This window comes from Geotrypetes seraphini, chromosome 9 (genome assembly GCF_902459505.1).
Source record: "Geotrypetes seraphini chromosome 9, aGeoSer1.1, whole genome shotgun sequence".
In the NCBI taxonomy this organism is placed as follows: Eukaryota; Metazoa; Chordata; class Amphibia; order Gymnophiona; family Dermophiidae; genus Geotrypetes; species Geotrypetes seraphini.
The window spans coordinates 67498334-67510371 of NC_047092.1; the positions used below are offsets into that span (position 1 = coordinate 67498334).

At 47.8% G+C, this 12038-nt stretch overlaps 1 protein-coding gene across 5 annotated transcripts in view; it reads right to left on the reverse strand.

The window, feature by feature from the left end:
• The window catches only part of SCAF11 (SR-related CTD associated factor 11), a 543954-nt gene that overhangs the window by 383769 nt on the left and 148147 nt on the right, over positions 1-12038 (reverse strand). Inside the window, exon 3 of one of the 5 annotated variants that reach the window (XM_033958787.1) lies at positions 7523-7664. The exons of 3 other annotated variants lie outside the window; for them this stretch is intronic. In XM_033958787.1, coding sequence (XP_033814678.1) covers positions 7523-7664 — 142 coding nt within the window. Of the gene's footprint in view, positions 1-7522; positions 7665-7976; positions 8047-12038 lie in introns of all 5 variants that reach the window. One more of the 5 variants, XM_033958788.1, reaches the window with a different exon arrangement.

Consider the following 12038-nt stretch of genomic DNA (forward strand, 5'->3'; position numbering starts at 1 on the left):
TGTACCGGGCCATGGTATACCCTCACCTGGAATACCGTATTTTCGCGGATATAACGCGCACCATTGTAAAACGCGCACAGGGGTATAGCGCGCAGAAATCACGATATGTACAAAAACTTTTCTATACCGCGCTCAGGCATATAACGCGCATGCTGCCCGACTCTCCTCTGGCCACCCCGACTCTCCTTTCGCTCTCCCCGACTCTCCTCTGGCCACCCCGACTCTCCTTTCGCCCTCCCCGACTCTCATCTGGTTGCCCCGACTCACCCTGACTTTCGGTGCACTGCCCCGACTCTCCTCTGGTTGCCCCGACTCACCGTTCACCCCCCTGACTTTCGGTGCACTGCCCCGCCTCTCCGTGCCTGTCCCCCTTGAAGTCCTGTCCCCCCTTGAAGGTCTGCCTGTCCCCCCTTGAAGTCCTGTCCCCCTTGAAGGTCTGCCTGTCCCCCTTGAAGATCTGCCTGTCCCCCCTTGAAGTCCTGTCCCCATTCTGAAAGCCTGATGCCCCCCCTCGACGTCCGATTCTTCTCCCCCCTCGGCAGGACCACTCGCACCCCCACCCCGAAGGACCGCCGACTCCCCGACAATATTGGGCCAGGAGGGAGCCCAAATCCTCCTGGCCACGGCGACCCCCTAACCCCACCCCGCACTACATTACGGGCAGGAGGGATCCCAGGCCCTCCTGCCCTCGACGCAAACCCCCTCCCCCCAACGACCGCCCCCCCCCAAGAACCTCCGCCCGTCCCCCAGCCGACCCGCGACCCCCCTGGCCGACCCCCACGACACCCCCACCCGCCTTCCCCGTACTTTGTGTAGTTGGGCCAGAAGGGAGCCCAAACCCTCCTGGCCACGGCGACCCCCTAACCCCACCCCGCACTACATTACGGGCAGGAGGGATCCCAGGCCCTCCTGCCCTCGACGCAAACCCCCCTCCCTCCAACGACCGCCCCCCCCCAAGAACCTCCGACCGACCCGCGACCCCCCTGGCCGACCCCCCCACCCCCCTTCCCCGTACCTTTGGAAGTTGGCCGGACAGACGGGAGCCAAACCCGCCTGTCCGGCAGGCAGCCAACGAAGGAATGAGGCCGGATTGGCCCATCCGTCCTAAAGCTCCGCCTACTGGTGGGGCCTAAGGCGCGTGGGCCAATCAGAATAGGCCCTGGAGCCTTAGGTCCCACCTGGGGGCGCGGCCTGAGACACATGGTCGGGTTTGGCCCATGTGCCTCAGGCCGCGCCCCCAGGTGGGACCTAAGGCTCCAGGGCCTATTCTGATTGGCCCACGCGCCTTAGGCCCCACCAGTAGGCGGAGCTTTAGGACGGATGGGCCAATCCGGCCTCATTCCTTCGTTGGCTGCCTGCCGGACAGGCGGGTTTGGCTCCCGTCTGTCCGGCCAACTTCCAAAGGTACGGGGAAGGGGGGTGGGGGGGTCGGCCAGGGGGGTCGCGGGTCGGTCGGAGGTTCTTGGGGGGGGGCGGTCGTTGGAGGGAGGGGGGTTTGCGTCGAGGGCAGGAGGGCCTGGGATCCCTCCTGCCCGTAATGTAGTGCGGGGTGGGGTTAGGGGGTCGCCGTGGCCAGGAGGGTTTGGGCTCCCTTCTGGCCCAACTACACAAAGTACGGGGAAGGCGGGTGGGGGTGTCGTGGGGGTCGGCCAGGGGGGTCGCGGGTCGGCTGGGGGACGGGCGGAGGTTCTTGGGGAGGGCGGTCGTTGGGGGGAGGGGGTTTGCGTCGAGGGCAGGAGGGCCTGGGATCCCTCCTGCCCGTAATGTAGTGCGGGGTGGGGTTAGGGGGTCGCCGTGGCCAGGAGGGTTTGGGCTCCCTCCTGGCCCGATATTGTTGGGGAGTCGGCGGTCCTTCGGGGTGAGGGTGCGAGTGGTCCTGCCGGGGGGGGGATGTATCGGACGTCGGGGAGTCGGCCGGGCAAGAGGGCTTGGGCTCCCTCTTGCTCCGATCGTGGATGCGGGTGCGGGTGGGAGCGCGTGCGAGCGGTCGTTCGGGGTGGGGGTGCGAGCGGTCCTGCTGGGGGGGTGAATCGGGCGTCGGGCGGGGTGGGAACTATGTTTAAAAACTTTTGTATACCGCGCTCAGGCATATAACGCGCGAGGGGTATGCGCGGTACGTAAAATCACGTATAACGCGCGCGTTATATCCGCGAAAATACGGTACTGCGACCAGCTCTGGTCGCCGTACATGAAGGAGGTCACAGTACTACTCGAAAGGGTCCAGAGAAGAGAGACTAAAATGGTTAAGGGGCTGAAGGAGTTGTCGTACAGCGTGAGAGTAGTGAAACTGGGACTCTTCTCCCTTGAAAAGAGGAGACAGAGGGGACATGATCTAAACATTCAAGATAATAAAGGGAATAGACTTAGTAGATAAAGACAGATTGTTCACCCTCTCCAAGGTAGAGAGAATGAGAGGGCACTCTCTAAAGTTAAAAGGGGATAGATTTCGTACAAACGTAAGGAAGTTCTTCTTTACCCAGAGAGTGGTAGAAAACTGGAACGCTCTTCCGAAGGCTACTATAGGGGAAAAACCCTTCAGGGAATCAAGACAAAGTTAGACAAGTTCCTGCTGAACCAGAACATACACAGGTAAGACTAGTCTCAGTTAGTGCACTGGTCTTTGACCTAAGGGCCACCGTGTGAGTAGACTCCTTGGCACGATGGACCACTGGTCTGACCCAGCAGCAGCAATTCTTATGTTTTTACGCATAGCCAATATAGTACAAAACCTTAAACATTCTAAGAAATCATTAATTATTATTTAGTAAACAAATTATATGATCCAAGAACAAACAAATTAAAAAAAAACCCCAGAAAAGAATTACAGATATATCATTAGGACAGATTAGGAGAAAAAAAACCCTGACAGCCAGTTCGTTAAACTGCAGGTGACACTATTGAACCAATAATCACTCTCCCTCCCCCCCCCTTCTTTAGCCACAATAAACTCCATCAATTGTTTTGGTTCAAAGAAAAGAAAAATTTTCCCCTCTAATGAGACACAGCATTTAGAAGAAAATTTCAAAATAAAAGATGCACCCAAAGTGAAGACCCTTGGTCTATAAACCAAGAAGTCTTTTTCTTCTCTTCAAGTTTTATTAAAATTTGATTAAAATGCTTATAAGTAATTTCCAAGCTATTTACAATATAAAAATAGGCATCTTGAAACATATAAACGATAGACAGTACATGTCAGGAAATACTCAAATTATTGAACTGAAAAAGTATCATTCATATGCCTAAAGTAAGTTCAAAGAATTAAATCTCTATCAAACTCCAATGCGAATGTCACTCACTATAAGTGTAGATCTATCAGTTATCACTTCCAGTGAGTTCTCCAGACAGTTTGTTAAATTAATTCTGCTTTTTTCAGTTTCCACTGGTTCATAGGGGTAGAACTATCCCATTTATTCCCTGAGGATATATATTGAGCACTAATTATTGGTGGTAACCTTTCCACTGCTATTGACAAAGTCTCTTTCAAATATCTCTGGACCATTTCCACTCCAGAAATTAATGGAGACTTGGAAAATTCAGCAACCTCAGATTATTCCTTCTCTGCTTATTTTCCATATGCCATATTTTTCACTCCATAAGACGCACTTTTTTCCCTCAAAAGTAGGTGGGAATGTCTGTGCATCTTATATAGTGAATATAACTATTTTTACCCCATCCGGTACATTTTTAAATTCTGGTAGTCCAGAAGTATATCAGCAGGAAGCTGGAAGACAGGGGACTCAGCTTCCACTTCCCTGGATCTAAGACATGGGTAGAACTGGTTGCAGCCCCACCCCCTTCCTTCTGACCTTGTATCTAACACTAATGCTGCCTGATTCAGGAAAAAAAAGTTTTGATTTGATTCAGCCTATTGAATCGATTTTTCAAATTGATTCGATTTTCTTGCCCAATTGGGTATTTTTATCAAACATCCTGGTGGGTTTATTTTATAGCCTCTTCACCCCCTTTGCCCTCTCCTACCCAGACTGGCACTGTGGTGTAAACAAAATAAACAAAGAAAAAAGACTTTTCCTCTCTCTGTTAAATCCTAGCTCACATTTGCGGTCTAACACCACCTCTGGCAGGATACACATTTCAAATCTGACATATTACAATCACAAAACAGAAAATAAATTATTTTTCTACCTTTTGTTGTCTGATCATTATTCAAATCATATTGGTTCCAGGCTCTGGTTGTCTTCTGATAACTTGCTTGCCAGGGTCTCCTGCCCATTTGTTCTTTTCTTCTTTCTCGGTGCTAACAATCCATCTTCCATCTCTGTCCTCCCCTTCCGTTTCCCTTCCCTCCCCCGGAGGTCTGGCATCTTTCCTTTATTTCGTCTCCATCCCCAGATCTTCCTTTTCTCAACTACCCTTTCATCCAGCATCTTTCCCTCCTTCCCCACCATCCCAGGGTCCACCATCTCTCTCTTTCTCTTCACAACTACCCTCCTATCCAGTATCTCTATCCCCCTCCACACCATCCCTTGTGTCCAACTTCTCTCCCTTTCTGCTCCTTCCTTCCCTCCCTAAATTCCATTGTCCACCCTCTCCTCTGTTTTTAGACCCATTATTTCTCCCCCCAGTCTGGCATATCCACGTCTCTTTGAACCCCTCTTCCCTCCCTCCCTCAGTGTACTTCTACACCAGGGCCCCCCTCCCCCAAAGGCCTGTCCCCCCTGAAGGCCTAGCCCCCTCCTGAAGACCTGCACTGTTCCCCCTGTAGGCCTGTCCCCACCTCTGAAGGCCTGCCTGCCTGCACCATCCCTGAAGGCCTGCATTCCTACTAGGGGAAAGAACCCATTGCTCTGGCAGGATGAAAAGGAAATATACAATTATTTTAACCAACTGGTTAAGTAAGCCCTTAATCCATCAATTATGCAGTAGTGATTGGGACTCCATGATCTGATGGAGATAGAGAAAAATCAGAGCAAAGATAGCACAATGGCAATTTTTAAGATTTATTACCTCACAGATTTTTAAGATTTATTACCTCACAGAGCAAGTGTGACCTTGAACATGTAATTTCATGGATTGAGTTTGGTCTCAGGAGGGAGATATAGGTGTGCTGGTATAGGGAAATATAATTGTAGGGATAAGAAATACAGTATAAATTTTGACTATATGTTGTTCTATATTGCCTTGAATGCTTTATTATAATTAGACAAAATAAACAAAACAGAATTTCATTTAAAAAAATAGCAAAAAGCCTAAGAAATTATTGAGAAAAAGTACTCAAGACAGCGACAGGACTACACAAGAAACTTACAAAAATATTTAGTGGCAAAATGTATGTCTCAAGGAAACTCTAGTGACATGTATCCAACCGCCTCCACAGAAAGATATAAACTGAACTGGTCTCGCATGATAGCAACAGACAAAACTGGTGAGCACTTTTGATGAAAAAACTAAAAAGCTTATAATAAATACTAAGCTGAAAAAGCTTTACAGTGTGGGCACTGTCAGAGACTGCTTCTCCATGAAGATAATTCTTAATAAGATAAGGATGACTGTAGCAAAAGTATTCTGCTATAAAAGGAGGTTATTTTAGAGGATTTCTAGGTTCTGAAAGAAATCTTGAGTGTATTCTACATGAAGCAGCCTTTTACTTAACGTATATACTGGAATATAAACCGACTCGAATATAAATCAAGGCAACCTTTTTTTCCCAAAAAATAAGAGGGAAATAGGTTGACTCAAATATAAACCGGGGGAGTTTAATATTCAAGTGCAGTGCCTTGCCTGATTCTACATCCTGTTCCCCCTTGTTCACTGCTCTGGCAGGCTCTGCATCTAGCCCCCTCACTCCCCTGCCAGTCTCTACACCCAGCCCTCCTCCCTCCCTGGTTCTGTATCCTTTCCCACTCCCTCCCAATGCCTTGCAGGTCTATATCGGGACTGCCTTGAGACCTGATGGTCAAGCGGTGGCCAGGGTAGGAGGGACAGCGAAGGAAGGTCGCTCCTGCCTGTGCAGAGCCGCTGCCTCGAGTTCTCATGGTCACATGAGAACTCGCAGCAGCCAATTAGCTAGCGGTTCTGCACTGGCAGGAGCGAAGGAATGTCGCTCCAGCTGAGATTCACCACTGGATCACCAGGGATACTTAAGGTACGCGGGGAAGGCAGGAAGGAGATAAAAATAATTAGAAATGGGCTGAGATAGGATGCTGGAGGGATCCCTTCTATCCCAGCCACCGCTGGACCACCAGAGATACTTAACGTATGCAGAGAAGGCGGGAACGAAATAAAAATAATTAGAGCTGGGCTGGAACAGGAGGCGGTAGGGATCCCTCCTGTCCTGGCCACCACTGGACCACCAGGTCTCATGGCAGGCCCAGCAGAGGCCTGAAAACAGGTTTGGGAAGGGGGGGCAGATCAGCGCTGACCCAAATATAAACCGAGACCCCCATTTCTGGGCCCAAAAATCTCTGTTTATATTTAAGTATATACAGTATTTCTCTTATTTTATGCTAGAGCCATTAGAGAATAAAGCAGCGGTGCTGAAACAGCTACAGATAATTGTGCAAAAGTAGCCAGGTTTTATTCATCCTAAAGCAAACCAGAAATTGTTACTTTTTGGTCTACTGAAGACTATGCAACCCTGCTGCCCTCTTCAAAGAAAGGTGGTGAGGCAGATGTCATTCACAGCAGGAGCTTCTAACTATACTGTACTCTTAAGTGTTAGAATAGACAGCTACCTCATCTCCAATTACAGAATCAAGGCTGTATAGCTGAATGTTTCTGCTGAAGTTTATGTACTGTATTTTTTGCTCCATAAGACGCACTCCCCCCCCCCCCCCTCCACACACACACACACACACACACACACAAATGTGAGTGGAAATGTAGGTGCATCTTATGGAGTGAATACCCTTCCCCCCCAGTACTTTTTAAAAAACAATTCTGGTGGTCCACTGTATCGGCAGGATCTTTCCGTGCTCCTGCCCCTCCTTCGCTGGCAGCTGCCTCTTCATCTCTTGCTGCAGAGCGGTAGAGCTTTTCGTGCTCCTGCCTGGTTGCGAAAACTGACAGCAGCCATTCAGGGAGCGAAGCGTTACCAGGCAGAAGCGCGAAAAGCTTGCGCCTGCCTTTTGTGCCGCAAGAGATGAGGATGCAGCCGTCCAGCAAGGGAGGGGCAGGAGCACGGAAAGCTCCTGCTGATACAGCACTGAACCACTAGAATTTTAAAAAAGGTACTGGGGGGGATGCCTACCACCAGACCTGCCCTGTACCCTGTCCTGGCCTACCACTAGACCACCAGAGGGGAGACAGGGTACAGGGTAGGGCGGTGAGACAGGGTATACCATTTGGTTCAGAATAATTTTTTTTCTTGATTTTTCCTCCTCTACATGTAGGTGCGTCTTATGGTCAGATGCGTCTTAATGAGCGAAAAATATGGTAATTAATAGACAAACTGGGGGGCTCGAGAGTGACTTGATTCAATCAATCATACTAAAGATCTACAGTATAAAGACGTGACTGTAGAATCATGGAAATTCTCAGTGTAAACAGCAATGACATATCTCACTTGGCGGCCAGCCGAGGTAGAACACCTCCTCCTTCAGCTGGAGCACTCTCTCTCCTCCAGGCAGTGGGGGCAGGTATGTGTGGAGTGGTCCCATGGCAGAAGTCTGCATATGCACAGTCGTCAGCTCTGCCAGTTCCCTGCCCTGGAATAGGAAATTGACATCAGAGGGGCTGGAGCCAGCATAGCCAACAGCAACACACATGCATACCGCGGCCCTGAAACCACTCCATCTACACCCCCATACCCACATTGCTTGCACACTTGGAGTGGACCGCACCACCCTTGTTACACTAACTTCTACAGGCATATTTTATAAAATACAGTATGTGTGCATTGCAAATCTGCCCAAATTACACACAGACCACATGAAAGGAAGTATACTTTCATCAGCACAAATAGTTGTATGCATACTAATTTTATACCATTTCTGCAGGTATAAAACAAAATTACTCACTTGTAGCAGGTGTTCGCCAAGGATAGCAAGTATATATTCTCACACATGGGGGTGATTTCATCCACAGAACCTGGTACGGACAATGAAAAAGTATAGTCACGTTACATTTTTTAGCACTGCCCATACCACACATGTACTGGTGCCTTACTGCCCAACATCAGCATGAGGGAGCTGCAGGTCAGTAAGAAACCAAAGAAGCCAACTAGGGGAGGTGGTCAGATTGTGAGAATATCTATCTGCTGTCCTTGAGAACATCTGCTACAGGTGAGTAACACCACTTTCTCCGAAGATAAGTAATTTGCATATTTTCTCACATATTGGGCTCCTAAGCTGCCAGGATCATGCCTCTAGGAAGAGGGTTATAGTTAACAAACATGCACATGGAGAATTGAAAGGATTGGAGGAAGAGCTGGCATTTAAGGAGAGAATAAATTTTGTAAAACTGCTTGTCCAAAATTGACTAGCCCATCTGGAATGGTGCTCCAAACAGAAATGAAGGTATAAACTGAGGACCAAGTGGCTGCTTTACAAATGTCCTCAATGGTTGTAGAGCAAAAATGGGCTACTGAAGTCGCCATAGTTCAAACCTTATGAGCAATGACAGGGCCTTCTAGCATTATCCCAGCCCGAGTATATGCAAAGGAGATACAGTCCGCAAGCCAAACAGAGATGGTTCTCTTGGTGATAGGAACTCCTAGTCTGTTAGGATTAAATGACACAAATAGTTGAGTGGTACACCTCTGTGAAGCTTCATGCGATCCAAATATTAAGCAAAAGCACGTTTACTGTCCAAGATGTGAAGAGATGCTTCAGAAGGTGAGAATATGGCCTTGCAAAGACAGGTAGACCATGGACTGATTGATGTGGAATTCAGAGACAACTTTTAAGAGGAACTCTGGATGAGTGCGGAGTACAACCCTTTCATGATAGAATCTTGTATACAGTGAAGCTCATTGATCCAGAGTGCAGATGTGAAGGCTATGATGAAGACCACTTTCCAAGTGAGATGTTTAGTGAGGGAGTTGAGTAGTTCAAAAGGAAACTTCAATATAGATAGGATGACATTAAGGTCTCAGGAAATGGTAGGAGGCTTGGTGTGATCCAATGGAGAGTGAAATGCACTGATTGTGCTGAGATGAACTTGTACTAAAGTTGTTTTAGACCAGAACTGGGGAGGTGAAGAAGGTAGTCCAGGACGAACAGTAGAGGACAAGTGATAGGATCTAACAAATGGTCACACCAAATGGTGAAGTGAATCCATTTAAATTTGTAGCAGTACTGTGTGGAAGGTTTTCTGGAAGCTTCCATGATAACTGACACTAGTACAGATAAAGTGAAAGTGTCTACTCGGTCAGAGAAAGATACCATGTGAGTGTTAATGAGAGAGCTTGCGTTTTGTGTAAGCAATGTTGGAAATAGTTGAAGTGTGATGGGTTCCCAGTGAGCTGTATGAAAAGAAGGAACCATATACATCAGAGAGGACATCAAAGTTACCAGGGTAATAGACGTCAAGTATACGGGGGAATCCTTCTGGGTGAACCTTGCCAGGGGCAATGACAAATGCCTGTATCTTGGTGTTGTGTACAGACCTCCAAGACAACAAGACAATATAGACCAGTGGTCTCAAACCCTTTGCGGGGCCACATTTTGGATTTGTAGGTACTTGGAGGGCCGCAGAAAAAATAGTTAATGTCTTATTAAAGAAATGACAATTTTGCATAAGGTAAAACTCTTTATAGTTTATAAAACTTTCCTTTAACAGTTAAAAGGAAAAATATATAAACTATAAAGAGTTTTACCTCGTGCAAAATTGTCATTTCTTTAATAAGACATTAACTATTTTTTCTGCGGCCCTCCAAGTACTCTATTTTTTCTGTAGCCCTCATATTTAAAGTTTAATATCTTTTCTTTCTCAAAACTGGCACATTTCAATCACTATATTGAAAATAAAATCATTTTCCATACCTTTGTTGTCTGGTGACTTTATTTTTCTGTGCTTTCAACTATGTTTCCAGGGCCTTCTTGTCCTTTGACTGTTTTTCTCTCCATCTTCACTTTCTGCCTTGCATCCATCTTTGGCATTAACTTAATGTTCAATTTTTCTGCTTTCTTTTCAAAATCTACGTTTCCATGTCTTACCTTCCCTTCCTATCTCTCTCTTCTTCCGTCCTATTTCCATGGTCTGGCATCTCTTTCCTTCCTTTCTCTCCCTCCCTCCTTCTTTCCTTTCCCCTGGTCTGGCATCTGTCTCCTTCCCTTCCCCCATGCCCTGGCATCTCTCCCTCCCCTCCATGGTCTGATATCTCCTTTCCTTCCCTCCCTCCCATGAACTTGGCTTCTTCTCTTGTTCCTCTCCTCTCCCTTCTCCTTCCTTCCCTCTTTCCCCAATTGGGTGCAGCAGCAACAGAAGCAGCATTTCCCTTCCCCCTTTCCTGTGCAGGAGAGGCATTTCTCTTCCTCTTTCCCTCCCTCTCCCTTTCCCTGTACAGCAGCAGCAGCATTTCCCTAGGGTCCCCCTTTCTTATGTAGCAGAAGCATTTCTCTTTCCCCTCCCCTTCCGTTCTCTTCCTTGTGGAGCAGCAGCGTGTCTGGCCGGCTCGTTCCGTTCAAAGCCACGGGTGGCAGCTCCTTGCGAGATCCGCGCCTGAGTCTGAAGCCTCTCCGATGTTGTGACGTCAGAGAGGCTTCCGATGCAGGAGTGGATAGCGTGAGGAGCCGCCAACCCGCGGCTTTGAACGGAACGAGCCGGCCACACACGCTGCTGCTCCAAAAGAAGGGGAAGAGAAATGCTGTTGATCGTGTCCAGACTGCGGGCCGCAAATAAAACCTGGAGAGCCACATGCGGCCCGCGGCCCGTGTGTTTGAGACCGCTGATATAGACAAAAGATTAATCGAAGACATAGAGACCATCACTCTGCGTGGAGACACTGTGCTATTGGGAGACTTCAATATGCCTGATGTAGACTGGAACAAACTTAACGCTACAACCAGTGGCGGCAGAAGGCTCCTAGCCTCCATACAGGGAGCATGCCTCAAACAGATGGTATTGGAGCCCACCAGAGTTCAGGCGATTCTGGACCTTTTACTCACCAATGGAGACAGTGTCACAGAGGTTTCTGTAGGAGATGTTTTGGCCTCCAATGGTCGATTTCATCTCAGGAAGGGAGTCACTAGGTCAAATACATTGACAAAGGTCCTTAACTTTAAGGGAGCTAACTTCTAGAGCATGGGAGATTTTGTCTATGAGGCGCTGCAAAATCAGGACACGACGGACAATGTGGAGGTACTGTGGTCGGCTCTGAAATCTACCCTGCAGGAAGCAACCAACCTCTACATAAAAACCATGAGTAAACGAAGGAGAAATAATAGACCCCAGTGGTTCTCCGCAGAGATCTCGGAACTAGTAAAAGCAGAAGAAAAGAGCATTTGTATCCTACAAACAATCACAACGACCAGAAACTAAAGAAGCCTATCTTGTGAAATCTAGAACTGTTAAAACAGCAGTCAGAGATGCCAAACTCCAGATGGAAGAAAAAATAGCTAAGCATGTTAAAAAAGGGGACAAATCATTTTTCAGGTATGTTAGTGACAGAAAAAAGAACACAGACAGGATTGTGCGCCTCAGGAAACCTGATGGTAACTATGTAGACTCAGACACAGATAAAGCAGAACTACTCAATGGCTACTTCTGCTTGGTCTTTACCTGTGAGGCGCCGAGATCTGGACAGCAGCTACAAACAAGGGAGTGCTCGGAGGACCCGTTTCGGGATTTCGAATTTACCGCAAGCAGCGTCTACCATGAGCTATCGAGGCTAAAAGTGAACAAAGCCATGGGACCGGATAATCTACACCTCAGGGTACTTTGGGAATTGAGAGATGTCCTGGAAGAACCGTTAGCTGCACTTTTCAATCTTTCCCTAAAAAACGGAAAAGTTCCCTTGGATTGGAAGACTGTTAATTTCATTCCGCTCCACAAAAAGGGATGCAGGTCAGAGGCTGAAAATTACAGACCGGTGAGTCTCACCTCCCCCTTCCTTCTGTATCAATTAATTTTGTCTTGTC